At 45.2% G+C, this 19,131-nt stretch overlaps 1 protein-coding gene across 1 annotated transcript; it reads left to right on the forward strand.

The window, feature by feature from the left end:
• Positions 1-3,523: 3,523 nt before the first annotated feature.
• On the forward strand, positions 3,524-18,579 carry LOC135816973 (uncharacterized). The gene is made up of 9 exons (XM_065330076.1): positions 3,524-4,565; positions 6,610-7,200; positions 7,889-8,032; positions 9,735-9,875; positions 13,388-13,540; positions 14,847-14,984; positions 16,386-16,526; positions 17,809-17,890; positions 18,575-18,579. The coding sequence occupies exons 1-9, from the start codon at positions 3,663-3,665 to the stop codon at positions 18,577-18,579; spliced, it is 2,298 nt and encodes a 765-aa protein (XP_065186148.1). The 5' UTR covers positions 3,524-3,662.
• The last annotated feature ends 552 nt before the right edge of the window (positions 18,580-19,131 follow it).

Genomic DNA, 19,131 nt, shown 5'->3' on the forward strand with positions numbered 1-19,131 from the left:
CCTTCCTCTATATAAATGTACCCCCCCCCCCTCCCCTCCCCCTGTGCCTACTCCTCCCCAGTTTTTGGTGCTCTGAAGTGTCGCTGAAGCCGAGACCTCAGGTCGGCGGAGATGCTCCAGTTTTCACCACCACAGTTGCGTCTGCAACCACCTCTACCATGCAGTATTCTGTTCTCGAGGTTCGTGGTTTCTCGTAAAAAAAAATTATATATATATATATATATATCATGACGGCAGGCTACGGATATTGCTTTAAATTGATGTATAGTTGATGTTCGGTCATGATGGAAGGAGAAGTGGAGCTACGGGAGAGATGAGCTGATTATTCGCAGGGTGAGACCCGGGGTGACATCGGATGGACGAGTATAATGATTACGAAGACAGTTGAACATGATCATTTTCAAAGGTAACTCAAACTAATTTGGCAATGAAATAATATTTTTGCTGAAGTAAAAAAGAAATCAAGTAATGAATAGAAGAAGTATTGTTTTCTCTTTTCCATGTAGACCTCTTACATGTACGTGCATGGACACCTTGGTATGGGGATACTCATGTAAATGCATGGATACTTTGGTATGGGGATACTCATGTACATGCATGGACACCTTGGTATGGGGATACTCATGTACATGTATTTTCTTGTACTGATGTACATGTATGGACACTTGCAACTTGCAAGTATGAAAAAAGGCACAATTTCCCGAACTTTGAGGCTCCAAAAGTACATGTACAACAAAGTGAATACCGGTATATATCCCCGGGTGCCAAAGCATAATATGAGGATTTTACGAGCATAATGCGAGAATCCATAAAAGCATAATTCCTTGATTTCGCGAGCATAATCCGCCGGAGCCTAACGGCCGGCCATAGGGTGGTGTGTGTATGTGCGTGTGTGAGCGTGTTTATTTTATTTTTATTTTATTTTTTCGCAAAGACCACTTAAATGCCAAACATGAGATGCAGCTACGGGAAGCACGCACAACCTGAATCGTGGCAGTGGTGATGAGGTTTAGGGAGCTCCGTCGACCTAGGGTCTCGACTTCATGGCCACCTAGACGCACCAACCGTGTGTGTGTGTGTGTGTGTGTGTGTGTGTGTGTGCATGTGTGTGTGAGAGTGTGTACGTATGTTTGTGTACGTGGTGAGTGTGCGTGCGTGTACGTGTGTGCGTGTGTGTGTGTGCGAGAGTGTGCATGTGTGTGTGTGTGTGTGTGTGTGTGTGTGTGTGTGTGTGTGTGAGTGTGTGTGGTTGTATGTGAGTGTGTGTGTATGTGTGTGTCAAACAAAATTCAATGCACATATACCAGTGTATTGAATATCGGGTTCTCTTCTCAGCACACTGTCTAAACATGTTCATGTTATGAATACCCCAGGAACTGTACCGTATGCATATCTACTGCCTTATTCATTTCTATAGACATGCATTCTGTATCTGATCTAGGATTTCAAACCAACCGGGCACACGTACACGTAGATATACGGCACAACTCTTGCAGTCGGGTCAGAGCCGGGTCTGGTCAAGTGCAGTTACTGCATGTAGATCTACATAGATCTGCGTATAGATCACATGTACATGTATATTCATTTTGGTCTCTAGCTAGCAAGATTGTATCTTGTAAAAGCACTGTTATAAGTTATGATTTTCATCCTTTGAGCAACTCTCTTCAACTTTCACTTCACTTGCCAGCTTCGACGCTTCACTAGCAGTCTCCAGATTACGGATTCCTAATTGTTTCTGTTCCTGTCCCTGACCCTAACGACGTCCCTTTACCAGTGCATGTCCATGTCCCTGAGCGTGTATCAGTCCGCATCCCTGACTCTGTATCTGTCCACGTCCCTGACCGTGTATCAGTCCGTATCCCTGACTCTGTATCTGTCCATGTCCCTGACCGTGTATCAGTCCGTATCCCTGACTCTGTATCTGTCCATGTCCCTGACCGTGTATCAGTCCGTATCCCTGACTCTGTATCTGTCCATGTCCCTGACCGTGTATCAGTCCGTATCCCTGACTCTGTATCTGTCCATGTCACTGACCGTGTATCTGTGTAGTTCCCTTTCACCTTTTAAAATTGTGTTGCTGGTATAGGTCCACCTTACTGGTTTCTCCTCACTCCTGCTCCTAGCCGAACATTTGTTTGACATGATACTAGAATATGCATCAAAGAGACTAAAATGTACTGGTATTTGATTTGGTGATGATGTAGCATATTCTGTACTATGAGATGAATTACTCTAACATCACTTTCAAAGCTTGTATGCTCCTTTAGCCCCTTCCTCAGCTCACACAAGCAAGTCCATAGAGAGGTTGCACCCAACGGAAATTCGTACGAGGTAACCAGTATTTTTAACGAAAAAAGCTAACGAATATTCATAAACCGTGAGGTTGCGCACACTTGAACGCGTGAACTAAACGTGGTGGGTCGACGCGGCGGCCGCGCGGGCCGCGGGTGCGAAGAGTCAGACAGGGAGTTGTAAAATATCAGAATTTTAGTACTCCAGGTAACGAAAAGTATTTTCGTAGATCTGCTCTGTTTCGGTCAAGTTTGGACGGATCTTCGGAGCAACTTTCGTTACTCGAACCCGGCCGGTCGAAATTTCATTGTACGCAACCTCTCTAGTAACTCGCGAGGTATCTTTGGATTGATTAGCGCTGGATTCGCAACACCTGGTAAAGTTAGTTTGTTTGATTCCTTGATGATGTTATGGCCTGGAGAGCACGATGAAAGACAAGTACATGTAGTGGTCTTCCAGCGCAGTCTTTCTCAGCCTACTCAAGCTCAACTGATGAGAGATAAATTCCACGACACACTGACTGTGCATTGAACAGGGACTGGTGCTTTCTTGCACCTTTGCCCGCTCGAAGGCTCCATGGGTATGGCGTGTGCCCTGGATGGCAGTCGTCAAGCCGTCAACTGGCGTCGAGTGTCAAGCCAAGTCAGTGAGAGTTCCCTGACACTGACAGACTCAGTGGATAGCACGATCTTCAGCCTGTTCAGGCTAGGGATCTGACTAGGGAGCAACCAACAGTTTCCATGGTTTCTAGTGGATTTGTTTTGTTTGATGACGACAACAGATGTACATAATAATAATATATCTGCCTACTCCCCACTCGCCAGTCAGTTTGTGGTCGGCCGCCCAGCTAGCCAGGCAAGCTAGCTGTCCACGATCCATGACAGCTTCATTTTTATGCGGTACTGCACTGGGTAGATCTACTGGAGGATCGCTTTCCGAAATGCTTACGAACGGGGCGTTTTCGGCACGCGGCTGCGCCGTTTGCGGTACCGGTGGCCGATTGCGATCAAAACGTTCACCAACTGTTGAGGCGAGAGACAGCTAGCTCTTCATGTCTGCACCTGTACATGATATTGTATTTGTAGACTGCAAACAGGGAGGTGAGAACGGGAATGCATACCCCAGTGCGGAACGGGACTAAACTTCAGTCTGTAGTCTACAGACTACACACACACACACACACACATACACACACACACACACACACACACACACACACACACACACACACACACACCACACACACACACACTCACACACAATGCAGTGTACGTCTAACGCCATAACAAGGTGCTGAACACTCGCGGACACAATCAAACACACAGTTGCGAGAGCAAGACGATCGTGCGTTACACTATTATTTTACTGAAATGGCAGGGTTCAACTTTGAGACTCAGCTCCAAGAGAGACTTGGTGTCCCAGATGCAATTTGGCTTGGATACGTCCAAGTTGACCTGAACAAACCCGAGATAGGCCGTGGCTCGGATGCCACTGTGTATACAAGTGAGTTGGAGGGTCTCCCTGTTGCTGTGAAGGTCTTACATAGTATTTTACTCCAACAGGGCAATGTCGGGCGTGCAGCTCTTCTCCAGCGATTCGGCACTGAGTGCCTAGTCATGCGGCGACTGCAACATGAAAGAATTGTGCGACTCCTCGGGATCGGCATTGCTCCCAATCAATCTCCGTGTATAGTGGTAGAACTGATGGCCGGCTCGCTATTTGATCGAATTGGAGTTGAGCCAAGAGAGCCATTCGCTCAAAGCCTTCAGTATCTACTCGACGTGGCAGAAGGCTTGCGCTTTCTGCACGGCAAGAACATTTTGCACCGCGATTTGAAACCACGTAACATCTTGGTCACGGCAGGGCGAGCCAAGATAGCTGATGTTGGTTTGGCCCGCACTCTTCACGGTAGTCAAGGTGCGGACGTCACGGCTTTGACACGATGCCCCGGTACGCCTTATTTTATGCCGCCAGAGAGCCGACAAGTAGGAACAGCATACGACGAGAAACTGGATGTGTTTTCTCTAGGAGTGGTGATGCTGTCGCTGCTTGTGGGACGACCGCCTTCCCCAACTGAAGCTACTGTTCTGCTGGAGAATGGAACGCGGAGATCAGTTCCGGAGGGTCGCCGACGCAAAGCAGATCTGGATCGACTGGGCTCGGATCACCCACTGCATTCTCTAATCGTGTCGTGTCTGCATGATGATCCTGGATCTAGACCAACATCGGCTGATGTTCACATGCACTTACTGCAGATCTCACTTCCCTCTATGGTATGGATGTACTCACATAGTATTACATGACTTTGTACTCACTGTGCTGTACTGTTAGCATACAGCCTAGCTGGGTATACATGCAATGTGTACATGTAAATGGGCAATACTGGCTGATGCATGCCTGAATGGTGCAGCTACCAGGGCATGCATTAGACCTGGCTTTGCCTATGTACACACTCATACTCTAACCCTAAGGGCGCTTTCGCCAAATTGTCACTCTTTGACTTTTCCAGGAGATTCGTTTTTCTGAAGAGGTGACCTTATTGGTCTCTTCAGAAAAACGAACTCCTCGAAACTCCACAACCTCATCCGATGGGAGGGGTGGATTAGTTCCGAAGAGTTTGATATGGCTACGTCACGAAGTACGTGGAGATGGTCGATCTGATCGGACGTCATCATCGCCAAGACAATTCGACTGAAAAATTTGTGCGAACAGTTGATGAAGACAATTCGAACGCCCCCTAAGTCTTAGCTGGCTGTGCAGCATGACATTATATTACACATGATAAGGGTGCTGATATTTCAGTGGAGGCGGCGCACCCTGTCTGGACTGTTACACTTCAACAAGGCAAAACACTGACGTGTGCAAGATGATTGTATTGAAAAACACAGGCCTCACAATCACATGCTGGCTGGTGACTGGCTGTTCCTATGACATCAGCCATGTGAGGTGTACGTAGGTGTAGAGTGCATCTGCAGTATGCATAGTATAGCCCAGTGAAATTATGTTCTCAACTGGGGGGGGGGGGTTGTTATAGATTTGCATAGGTCCCTTATCCAGAATGGTAACATGAAAACATAAAGTAGTGAATCAGAGCCATAAGGGGTCGTCCGTAATTAAAAAAATTAAAATATCCGTCCTCATGCAAAAAGGGGGTGGGTGGTCAGGAGTCCTGGTGGAATTTAATTTTTTGATTTTTCCAAGTCCATTTTTCATACACTTTTATTGAATATTTTTTACTTCAGTGACTTTCATACAGTTGTTGCACTGGCTTTGCAGTGTACTGACTGTACTCGTAATATCGCAAACACCAGTATGATGAACATGTAGTTGTAGGACGTGCATGGCCGTTGGTAGACTTACCAAAACCAAAACAAACAAAAACCAGAAACAAAACAAACTAGTACAGTAGCTACTAGTACAATGTACCTGACACAGGTGCAGTCAGTGACCCTGGGGTCAGGAGTTCTTTTTTTCTAGCTGGGCATTGGGAAAAATCAAAATATTAACGGGAAAAAATGGGGTAGGCTGGGTGGGTTAGAGACAATTTTGCACGAGGACGGATTTTTATAATTTTTCGATAATTACGGACGAGACCCCTTAATCCATAATAGCAGTGACCAGTTAGTACTACTGTTGAATACGAAAGACGACATTTATTAGAGACGGGACAAGAGACCAAGACGATCGAAACGACTACATGGTGATTATTGAAGAGTGAGAAAAGAGAGGAAGAGATCAAGTCTGAGCGGCAAGATAAAGGGCCTGGGTAGCTATGGCAAATATGGGCGCGCAAGTACCTACCCAGGCCAACGGAACAAAAGGAGACAAAAGGTGAGTACGCAAGTGCATGCAGGCCAGGTAGAAAAGGTACGGGAGGAGGTACCTAACACTACTCAATATACAGAGATTACTGCTCCACTCCGTCAATATTGAATTCTTCCTTGCAAAATAATTGAGTTTTCTCTTTCTGATTTGTGAAATTGTCTCGTTGTACTACACACCACGGGATTTTTGTGTTTTCTGTGATCCATAGGTAGAAATGCTTCAATTGGGTGCACGCAGAGCATAATAATCCATAGTGTGTGTATGTGTGTGTGTTTGTGTGTGTGTGTGTCTGTGTGTGTGTGTGTGTTTGCATATGCGTGTGCATGTGTGTGTTTGTGTGTGTGTGTGTCTGTGTGTCTGTGTGTGTTTGTATATGCGTGTGCATGTGTGTGTTTGTGTGTGTGTATGTGTGTGTGTGTGTAAGTGTGTGTGTGTATGTGTGTGTATGCGTGTGTGTTTGTGGATGGTGTTATTTTTTACGTGTCTGTCTAGTCGGCAGATCGCTATTTCAGTCAGTTTGCAGACATTCTGACTCAACTTCAAACGATTTCCACACAACAGCAGGCAATCATCACCCGAGTGGCAGCTGTGGAAGAGAAAGTGAACGGCATGGATGCACTGACGGAGAGAGTTTCCACAATCGACACTAACCTCAGTGCCCACTCATCAACTCTCACTTCACTCAACTCCACCGTGGATACACGCTTGGCTGCAGTAGACTCACGCATTGCTGCAGTGGATTCACGCTCAGCTGCAGTGGATTCTTGCCTAGCTTCTGTGCAATCACGTATGTCTGCCCTGGAATTGCGTGTGTCCACACCTCCGTCTAGATCCAGTACTATGCCTGCTCAACCACCGATGGCGACTACTTCACACAGCCGTGACTCTATTCCCCAATCCGCTCCATCACCAGGCAGTGCATCTTCTGCAACACCACCGATGACGTCATCCAGCGCCTCCTCAGCTCAAACACCGGCTAGAGTGCCCAGGCAAGGGCCAGCCTCATATCTAGCAACCTTGTTCAGAAACACGTTGTCTCCATCAGAATCAGCAGCAGCAGTAGCCCCATGTCCACCACAGAAGGTTGGTCTACCTTTTATTTTTTTTAGATGTTTTGAAGGCTTTCTTTACTGCGCGGCAATGCAGAGTGTCCCGTCTTGCAGACAGTACTGCAGTGCTTGTTTGCTTCCCGATTGCAGTTCCCCCTAACTTTTACAAGTTCATGTGCTGGTGTATCAAAGTTCTCCTACAGTCTGTTACCCTGCATGACTGGGTGTATAGTGGTACGTGTATGACGTCATCATGTATTAGTTGAGTATAGTTTACATACACACAACACTGGTGTGTGTTCAAGTCAGAGTTTTACTATGCAGGGCAAAACCATGAGTATATATGACTAGTTATGCTACAAATGATATTAGTTTAGTCCTTTCCTTTGTTCGTTTTGCTGCCGACTACATTGTTGTTGCCTCAAGGTTGAGTTGTGGTCATGGCAGCGCTTGAAACTGCTTTGTCATGGACACTCCGGAGGATTGATAGCGCTGCCCATTCTGATCAATTCTGTAGGGTTGTATAGTCAAAAAATGTGTTCCCTCACCTTAGGGTGATGTATATCCTATCATCTACTCCTTATACGAAACATGAGGTCAATGAAAATTTGAAATCGAAGTATGAAGTGTATGACCACCCAGCCAGGTTTGACATCACTACTTTCTCCCTCTATGGTCCTAGTGTTGTTTGGTGTTGTTCTTACTGCTCTCCTGTATTGCAGCGTGATTACACACAGATCCGCAAATCAAGGTACTCATTTGGTAGATATGGCAGTGGGAGATATCAGTTTAACTCTCCTGGCGGACTAGCAACCAACAAAGCTGGTGACCTGATCTTCTGTGACACCTACAACCACAGAATAAAGGTAACTGAACTCACAGTACAATGCTAACCGACAAGTACAGTTTGTATATAAATGTCACTCTGATAGATGACCTGCTCAGGAGGGTCTGTGTGTGCATTTGTATAATTGAAAAATAAGGATCCCAATTGGTCAGGTTGAAGATGCTCAAGAATGTCTCAAACAGTAGTAGACAATCCCTTGGATGAATTCTTCAACAGTCTAAATTTTACGTTATTGCACCATCCAGTTAACCTGTACACCCAGTGAACACAAGAGCTGAGAAGTTGATATGAGCAGAATGTCATTTCTCTTCGGAAGTGATCAGTTTTTCTAAACTATCAAACTGGAGAAAGGTGATCATTGTAAATCACAAAAGACTTTGAATACCTGTGACACCCCCACTCGTTAATATTTTCTTGGCCGAGCCATTCCGATTTTTATTTTATTTTATTTTTACTAAGTACACAACCTACTCGTTAGAAGGGGAGAAGACAACAGAGTATACAATAACAAAACAGCAGGGAGAGTAGGGGCTGCAAAGCAAGCCTGTGCTGGTGAGGCAAGCCCACAACACCGACCTATGGTCTCGGCGTTAACGTGAGCTTGCGCACCATAGCCTAAAAGAAGGGGGTGATTTAGCGATAAAGACAAGAGAAGGTTAGGTAGAATGGTTGAGAAGAGAGAGAGATAGAGAGAGGGGGGGGGGGTGGAGAGAGAACAAGAAGAGAGAAAAATAGATTCAAAGGCAGTTCAGATGCAGTGGACATGATGCAATGCTTTGGGGGGGGGGGGGAGCTTCAAGATGGAAATAGTTCTGAACTGTTAGAGGGAGTATGTGGCCCAAAGCCACTGGCTTCGGCGAAGATTGTAGTGGACGTTCGCTTTGAAGGATTGTAAGCCCTTAGGAGATTTCACATCACCACCGCAACGAAGACATTTCCATTGTGATATTGATATCTCAGACCCTTAAGGCAGCTGCTTTGCTCCAACAGAGCTCATCAGTGGTGGTTGGTAATAGTGGATGATCCGGATGAAGGGATAATGTTATAAGAGGGTAAAACAGTCGCAATTGTGCGCTTTCTACATCGAAGTGTGGCATGCTATAGGACACTGAGGCTTTAGGTGATAACAGACAGTGCAAGTGTGCGTTACTGGGACATGCTTTCAGGTCGTCTGCAGTACTAGAATTGGTGCAAAATCAACAAACAAAGAGAGGTGCTACTAGTAGCCAATAGCCACTCATACATACGAGTGCTGAATGTCCAAGCACTGCACGCTTGTATTGTCACATCTGATAAAACTGTCGGTTATCACCTAACCCCTTTGTTTGCTAGGGCATGTCACACTAGAGACTCGGAAAGTGTAAAATTGTGAAAGTTTTCCCCTATACAACATCAATCACTCATTTTATCTTAATCAACCATTATCAACAACCTCTACTGATGAGCTCTGTTGGACCAAAAAGCTATCTGGAGGGTCTGAAAAGTCAATATCTCAACTAAAGTGTCCTGGCTGTGGTGGTGATGTGCAAGTGGAATGGGGTGGCCGACAGCACATTGGGCGTGTAAGTGTGACTGACAGTTTTGGACGATCTTTTCGCTAGATTCACACTATAGAACTGCAACCAAATGTTTACTACATGTATGTTTGGATCTGGGCTATGTATGGGTGCATGGTTGTGTTAACATTTGTAAATTGTATTCCTTTTTGTCAATACACTTAGATACACGGTGTTGATGGCAAGTTCAAGCAGACGACTGGTCGGAAGGGTACAAACTGTGGAGAGTTCGATTTCCCAGGAGCCGTGCATGTAACAGATGATGAACGAGTGATCATTGCTGATACTTCCAACCACCGACTACAGGTATGGTTTCGGTGTTCCAATCATGTTGTAAGGATTACATGTAAACAGTAGCAGCCTCTTTAACGTGCAAAATTGATCAACAATGCAGTAAAGCCAGCTGCTCAGAAAAACTTCAAAAGGCCCAGAGAAACAAAAGAGAAAACCCGCACACGGTGGGGGGGGCCGTCCGTAAATTCATGTATTTACTTAGAGACATCTAGTAGGCATTCCTTTCTTGACCCATCCACCCCCAGCAATGCCCCCCCAGCAAGCCCCCCCCCCCCAAAATGCAGATAAAAAAATTATCGTGTCCGTTCCCGAAGGGAACTCACGACAACCGCTATTATATAACACCCAGTAATACCATTCATAATAAACACCATGCATTGCTATGAACACATAATTATACAGTACAGTTGACTCCACTTATAACGAACTCGCATATTAACGAATTTCGTGGTATAACAAACCCTTGTCCATGTCCCTGTTTGAACCCAAACAAAATTGACGCTTTATAGCGAACAGTTTTCGTTATAACGAACCAAATCTTGTAGGGTCGCATGTACATGTAAAGCAAGTGCACCTGAGTCATACTGTCATGGGCTACATGTGCACCTGAACCTGAAACCAAGCCCAAGAATCCTGTTTCACACCTACAAGTCTGCTGGTAGCTAGCTGCCTGTCACTGCATGCAAGCGCATGTTTCTGGGAGTACAGAGCATGGCTGTGTATGTGTCCCTGTCTACTCTGCCGTGATGCGTGTAGTGCAGTGTAGTGCATCTCAACGCCTACCTGTACTAGCTGTAGCAGTGCTACATCATGTACATGTACACACACGGTATGGTATGCATGCACTCCGAAATGTATTTTTTAGAAACGCCTTGCAGGCGAACCCACCACAAACGCCTCTTAGACGTCTCTAAGTAAATACATGTGTTTACAGACGACCCCTGAGTAATCAACAACATACAATTACACATACATGTACATTTTACACAAACTATGTTGTCATTGGATACCCACATTATAACCCATACAGAAGTAAATACCTCTTTGTAATGCAATTTTATTGAAATGGTTTTCTTGCTGCAATGATGAGCACTTACTAACTAATGGCTCATGTTGTGAGCAAAACCTGTATTTGTGGGGCAGCACCACTGTTATTTCACACACACTCTCTCCTCTTCATACATTGGCCCACACACGTTAACACCCAAACACACACTTGCACTGACATACACCCACACACGCTCAACCACCCAGCAACAGAATACACACTCAAAAACGTGCACATACCTGCATACCTGCATACATGCATACATGCATTCCCTCTCAAGTGCACATAGAACCACACACACACACACGCACGCACGCACACACACACACACACACACACACACACACACACACACACACACACACACACACACACCGTAAACTTGTGACATGTCATGACCAGAGGCGATAAAAGGCTTATAGAGCAGATAACAGGTATAGGTCACAGGATTGAGCTACATTGCAAGGAGATAGAAATGTGTCGCGCCCCCAGACATGTGTGGTAAGCAAGATAGCAGAATTTGGAGAAGAATCATCAACAGAACAATGAAGCAAACTATCGCCAATGTTGGTGGTGTCAGTCAGTGCGGAGAAACCCAATTCATGACCGTCTTAAACCACTACATTCTGCCATTAGCCGTCTCAGACCGACAGAAGATGGGGATGTCCCTAGCCGAAGTTTGAGGTCATGAGCAGCTGCATCCCATCACCTATTTTTTTTTACTTGGAGCACATCCAAACAAGTACATGTATTGGGCAGCTGTCCAAACAGGAGTTGATTTGAAATCTGGGAGGTTTGGCATTCTGGAAAGGTGACCTAGCCCCTCAGGGCAATGCTGTCCAAAACATGTTGAAATACCTGGTTTCAAGGTCTGCTTTCAGCGGAGTCCAGCACTAAGTACTATACAGTAGGATGGAGGCTATACAGGAAAAATTTAGATATCATTTCGTGCACATCGCCGGAGGCGATGATAGCGATGCTACAGCAGAAGCCATAGCAGCTTGTGTGGTTTGTGGGTGGGGGGGGGGGACACACACACACACATGCGCGCACGCACAAACACACCAGGGTCGGATCCAGGATTTTTCCAATGGGGGTTCAATTTTTTCCTACCCTACCCACAATGACGAAATGATGAGTCATTGATGACATACACAGGTATAAGAGGTTCACACGTTCGCGTTATCGGTACAGCACGACAGCCCACATGTACTGTATATTGCATCCTGTACTTGAATATGCCAGCTATACAAATGAAACTTCATTTCCCCTATTTTCAACACTCTGCAGCTTTCAATTTCTTTGCTGCAGAATAGGTGATTGGTACTTTCTCCAGCAGTTCGTCTGTAATGATTGTCCGTACTATTGTACTCCGAGCCGCCTGACGTTGACTCCACTGTACAGTAGGTTCCATAAGGCAGGCTTCCTGCATCTTTTGTGTCTCAGTCATAAGAAGTGTTGATTATTGGATTGTTGGGACGTTGAATTTGAAGGTGATTTCCAAAGTTTCGCTCGTTGTTTTACCTTCGAAACTAGTGGCTACACCTTTCTTTGGAGTGTCACCAAAATTCAATGGCAGCTGGTCTTGAGCCTGCCTCTTTAGACGCTTCGACGAACTCTAAGACAACTCAAAAAGCACGAGCCGCGACGACAATTACAGCACTGCACGGCCACTATTCAGAAACTAGTATTTGAAACTTACTTTCGAAGTTTCCGCAGCAGCTCAACAAATGCATGCACCTCTTTCTCCGAAGCGAACGCGTATCTGTATATTCAGTGCAGATTTACTTTACTTTGTATTATCTACGTTCTACACAACAAAGTACAATGTCATGTAGATCTACCAAGCTGCATAGCTAGCCGACCGATCTGGCTTGGGCCGACTGGGCCATAGCATGGGGCGTGCACGTCACATGGGCATGGGTTAGTGGTCACACCCGAACTATGGTCGGAAAAAACAGGGGGGTCGTTCGAACCCCCCACACCCCCCCCCCCCCCCCACCCCCCCCCCTTGGATCCGCCCCTGCACACACACACACACACACACACGCGCGCGCGCGTACACACACACACAAGTACGAGTATACTAGCCTTATACGAGTGTTTTTTTCTACACTTTGTATGATCACCACCTCGTTTACTAGCCTTTTTATTTAGTTTTATCACATTCATCATCATCATCTCCTATGTGTCTATTGTATCACCACGCGACTACTTAACCTTTGTTTATTTACCGCTTAACCTTAGTTCCGTAAATTATACCGATGACCGCAGCAGAAAATCGTTTCTGGAATTACACACCCTTTTTAACTCTAAACGCGTTCACTTGCATGGTAATGTCTCTGGCACTAATACTGCTTATAGCGTTAATTAAACTTTTGTCTCCTCGAAAACTGGTACGAAGAATTTGATGAAGTTATTTGCCATTTCTAAATCATCGTGATTTCTCCTGTCCATCTCCATGCCCCCTCTGCAGATCACTGACAAAGACTTCTCCAAGTTCAGCACCATAGGAAGGCGTGGATCAGGAATTGGCGAGTTCCACTACCCAAATGGTGTTGTCCAAGTGAACCACAGCGCACTGGGCCAGTGCCTTGCACTGGCGGATACATGGAACCATCGGGTTCAGGTAATAACCAGACAGTACACACTGTACATGTACAGTTGTATTGTGTAAAATCCCTCTCCTACCCACTAACAGTGTACTGTGGTATACATAAAGATAGAACTAGCCTATATCACTGTTCAGCATCAAATTGTGGGAATGTTTTCAATCATGTAACAGCAGATCAATCATGTACTCTTAACACAGTACAATCCCAGTTGATAATTTTAGTGGAAGTCGATTGTAACATAATTATGCATTGGTAAGCGTGCATGTGTGTGTGTGTTGGAGGGGGGGGGGGGGGTGGATGGTGAGTGCATGTTTGATGGGTGTGTCAGCTAGTTCTGTTGGTGGGTGCTCTAAAGCCAGATTGTGACTGCGTGTGTTGCCATCTACTATACATGTATTACAGTATTACGTTCACTGGAGGGGGGGGGGGGGGGGGAGGTAAGTGCTGTTAAACCCTTTTCTGCACCATGTCCTAAACCACTCACACATGTGTGATGAGCCTATAAATGGAATAATGTCCCGAAGTCCATCCAGAGTTAGTCGATTTCAGTATAAGATATCTGCCGTTGGATGGATCGATAGCCAATCCATCATCTCAAGATGCCTTCGAATCCCTTCCCCTTCAAGGTTTGGAAATGAGCACCTAAAATGACAAGCGCATTGGTATGCAGGTTGAGGGCATTGGTGTGACGTGGGTGGGTGGAGCCGTTTGAGTGTGGGTGGGCGGGTCCATTTGGCTTGTGTTTGTGTGTGGGGGCTTGAGGGTGTGTACACGATTGTGTGTGTTTGTGCGTGTGCACTGTGTGTATGTGCGAGCATGTGTGTGTGTGTGTGTGTGTGTGTGTGTGTGTGTGTGTGTGTGTGTGTGTGTGTGTGTGTGTGTGTGTGTGTGTGTGTGTGTGTGTGTGTGTGTGCGTGTGTAGTGTAGTGTGTGCGTGTATGTGCAAGCATTGGCGTGTGTATATGTGTGTGTGTGTGTGTGTGTGTGTGTGTGTGTGTGTGTGTGTGTGTGTGCGTGTGCGTTTGTGTGCGTGTGTGCGTGAGCCCGTGTATGTATGAATATGCATGTGGGTTCCATTGGCATACCGGTACATCACTACATGTTTGTGTTTAAGAAAGCTTCATATAGCTCTGTCACAGCCCAACCACCAAATCTAGTTGTAAGTTGTGTGCAAATGAGGTACATATCTCACAGGTTTACACACACACTTGAGAGGAATCTAAAGCGTTTCTGCTGTAACTCTGAGTTTATTGGTTTTAATCGATCATCAGACAACAACTCACAGGTGTATATTCTTCTATGTACACTGGTACTGTACAGATTTTGCCATGCAGTGGTGAGACAGGATATGCGTTTGGAACACAAGGTAGTGGTCAAGGCCAATTTGTAGATCCAAGCGGCATCGCAGTGTACCTCAACAGGTTGTTTATTGCTGATAGAAGCAACGATCGCATCCAGGTATGTTATCATGTTCAGCTGGCAAAAACGTCAACAATGACGGCGAATACGACGACAACCGCAATGACAACAACAGCAACAATGATGATGACGACGGAGATGACGGCGACAACAACAACAATAACAACAACAACAACAACAACAACAACAACAACAACAACAACAACAACAACAACAACAACAACAACAACAACAACAACAACAACAACAACAACAACAACAACAACAACAACAACAACAACAACAACAGCAACAGCAACAGCAACAGCAACAACAACAACAACAACAACAACAACAACAACAACAACAACAACAACAACAACAACAACAGCAACAACAACAACAACAACAACAACAACAACAACAACAACAACAACAACAACAACAAAACGATGACGACGACGACGACAACAACAACAACAACAACAACAACAACAACACGTTACAACGACAACAACTACTACTTCTACTCAAACTACTACAGGAGCAGCAGCAGCAGCAGCAGCAATGGAAGCAGCAGCAGCAGCAGCAGCAATGAAAGGAATAGCAAGTTCAGCTTCATATTGTTGTGACAGGTCTTTGTAGGTAGTTGTTCCAAACTTTGGTGCTTACACTTCATTCTGATTGACTTGACACTTGACTGACTCATGACTGCCGTCTAGATACCATGATCAGCAAGTAGAATGTTTGACTCAGAAAATTTGCAAAAAAGTGCCACCCTCTGCTACATGCAGTGTTTCGGGGAATTCCCCCTGTATCAGCTGAGCTTCAGAACGTTACTGTAATCTGTGCTCTGAGAGCACTGCAAAATGTGTTGCTCTCTGGCAAGAGCCGAGATCCAAAGTTTGGAGTAGCCACCTTCTTCAATTATATCCACTGAAATTGCAACATCTACATGTAGATCTGGAATTATATTGTTTCCTTTTTGCATGTCTAGTGTGCATGAGACTTTACTGGTATTGACAACCCATCTATCTGAATATACACTGGACAGGGTCGGGCAGGAAAATATTCATCCAATCAGAAATGAATGTGTACGTCATGCAAGTGCATGTTGGCCATGTTCGCCTGTTACTTGTCCTTTTCAGTGTAAGAGTGTATAGGCTGATGTGAAGTTAGACTCTTAAACATCATGTCTATACATCATGTCACAAACCAAACAGTGTCTGTGCTACAATAAATACATACATAGTAATCAAATGTTGGTGCCAGGTCCATGTTTTACCTCAGGTTTTGAGTTTTTACAGTTGCACACCAGTAACCTTATCATCACTACAGTCATAATGATAGTAGCTATGCACTGTGTGTTGGAGTATTATTCTTACACTCCTGTTATATCTATACTCTTGCTGTCACCACAGTGGTGTGTGTGAATGTTCAATTTTTTTATTCCTGCAAAAGGTGATGACCGTCGATGGAGAGTATATCACTTCGTTCGGGTCAAAGGGCAGCGCTTTTGGTCAGCTGCAGAGACCGAAACATGTCACTACAGATGCCTACGGCAATGTTCTAGTCGGTGATCAAGGCAATGGACGTGTTATGGTAAGGGAGAGCTTGTTGTCGTGTTCTTCTTTCTAAATACCTACAGGCAGAGAGTAGTACCCAGTACATATACAACAGTGGAGCATGGTCAGTTTGTTGCTAGTCTGTGATTCATGGTCAGTACAATCATCAGACAACACTGATATGAACACAGAAAGTGATGTACACTGCATGCACAGAGTACAAGTAAAGCAAGAGTACATTAGCTCTTACAGTTCAAAAAACAAGGCTACATTCTACTCTTACACTACTTTCTTGTATAAAAGTGTGTCTCACATGTAAGCTTGCAATGAATACTAGTACTAGCATGATTTGCAAAATGGTACCTCTGGCACATATGCTTTAGGGTTTACCTAGTGTCCATGCATACTCAGACTGGGTGCAGTGCTGAATGTCTGGAGAACAGAGCAAGGAGCACAGTGGACACACATCAATGCTACAACCAAGTCCGGGACGTACTGTAGCTGTGTTCTTACTGTATGCTTGGCTTGCATGTTGACATTTAGAGAAATGCCTTATTTAATATACGTGCCATGTTGTGGTGGATTCAGTTTACGGCGATGTAAAAGGACGTTGTTTGAGGTAACGTTACTGAATCCCTGACCGAAATTGTCTCCATTTTGCTGGTTTGACGCATATTCATCTTTCAATGAATGTAAACATACTTCAGAAGTAGCAAAGTGGTTTACACACCTAGCAGTAATACATCCAAAGAGAAGCCGGTGTGCCTTATACTACGATGGTCAAATCAACAGTAGTAAATGGGAAAAATATCTCTATTTGGTGCCAAACAATTCAAATTGTTCAGATGGGGCTTTTTAGTCCAGTGCGGCTAATACTCCAGTGCGGCTTATACTCTAGTGTTGCCTCTACTCCAGTGTGGCTTGTACTCCAGTGTGGCCTATACTCCAGTGTGGCTTATACTCCAGAGTGGCTTATACTCCAGTGTGGCTTATACTCCAGTGTGGCTTATACTCCAGTGTTGCTTATACCCCAATGTGGCTTATACCCCAGTGTGGCTTATACTCCAGTGTGGCTTATACTCCAGTGTGGCTTATACTCCAGTGTGGCTTATACTCCAGTGTGGCTTAACCATGCTAACCCATACCTTCCATGATACCATCATCCATACATGAATTGCGCATCATTCATGGACCCGCCATACATCATCCATATAACATTCATACATCATCCATGCATCATCCATACATCACCATGCATCAACCATCTATAATACGTGTTATTCCTGTACGCTCACCAGTGTTGTCCATGTTCTCTGCAGGTATATGCCGCAGAAACTTACACACCACTGGCTGAGTTTGGAAAAGGAGAGCTGGACCAGCCGATGGGTGTCTGCGTGACAAGTGAGGGCTTAGTAGCTGTTTCCTGTTATGGAAACCACAAGATTTTTGTGTTTTGAAGGTTTCTTGTTAGACACCTGTCATCAGTCACCTGCTCACACTTTTGTATGCATCATAGCATAAATGACCATAGCGTGACACAAACTGTTCTTGTATCCCATCCTACTCCCCTCCCCCTCCCCCTCCCCCCCCCCCCCGCCTCCCCCCCCCCCAACACACACACGCACACACATAGACACAACCCCTTAGTTGTACATCCTTGATAATTTTCAGTTGTCTTTTCTACACTTCTCGTTGAGAATTTAGTTTTCCTCCACTCATCCGCTGCCTTGCTTGGTGACGTGTTCTATCTTACAGCAGTCTCACATGAACTGAACACATCCCACGCATGTTATACCACAGTACTTCGATTTCCTTAATGGATTAGGCAGATGCCGCAACAGTTATTCCACACCAGTTATTCTTAGGTAGCTTCTGGTTGCCGGTGTTTATTGACCCGGTTATCTCAGAAAAGAACGTTTGCAATTGCTAGAATACAAATCTGTCCAGTGGTGGATATTTGTTTGCATTGGTCCCTTCTTCTTCATTTTAATCCTTGGCTCTCCATCTGAGTTCATTATGCATTATATGTAGGCTGTAATAGTTCTGAATTTTTTTAATTTTACTTGTTGGATTGTTTTCTCGCAGATTAATCATATGATTAGGATATCTATGCAACAGTTAGTTTGAATTGTTCACATCGACATCACGTTTTCCTTGTACTGATTCTGTCTACTCACGTGGTTGGTGTACATGGCACATGGTGCTTGTGTGTGTGTGTGTGTGTGCGTGCGAGTGTGTGCGTGCGCGCGTGTGCACGCAGGCGTGTGTGCGCGCGCATGCACCCCCGTCCGTGTGCGTGTATGTGCATGTGTGTGAAAAAAAGGAAAAAAATGGAAAAAATGAAAAATAGGGATTCACAGGCCAGAAAAAGTCACTTCACACAGCTGTGTGGTGGATACCAGGCTAAAAATAGTGGCGGTCAATTCATCAACCTTGCAAGCTGTTGAATGGTGTAATCCCAGCACAAGTTGCTATGTCTAACATAGCTGTTCGCTATCATCGCTCCCACGATGGGCATGTCTGAGGTCTGAGGTCTGAGGTGTGTGCATGTGTGTGTGTGTGTGTGTGTGTGTGTGTGTGTGTGTGTGTGTGTGTGTGTGTGTGTGTGTGTGCGTGTGCGTGTGCGTGTGCGTGTGTGTGTG

Source organism: Sycon ciliatum, chromosome 5 (assembly GCF_964019385.1).
Source record: "Sycon ciliatum chromosome 5, ocSycCili1.1, whole genome shotgun sequence".
Classification (NCBI taxonomy): Eukaryota; Metazoa; Porifera; class Calcarea; order Leucosolenida; family Sycettidae; genus Sycon; species Sycon ciliatum.

What these genes read in the sequence shown, in the direction of transcription:
- LOC135816973 (XM_065330076.1), top strand. Translation starts at nt 3,663, where the DNA reads ATGGCAGGGTTCAACTTTGAGACTCAGCTCCAAGAGAGACTTGGTGTC. An exon ending in CTTCCAACCACCGACTACAG is followed by an intron (nt 9,876 to 13,387) that starts GTATGGTTTCGG and finishes CCCCCTCTGCAG; the next exon opens with ATCACTGACAAAGACTTCTC. An exon ending in CATGGAACCATCGGGTTCAG is followed by an intron (nt 13,541 to 14,846) that starts GTAATAACCAGA and finishes GGTACTGTACAG; the next exon opens with ATTTTGCCATGCAGTGGTGA.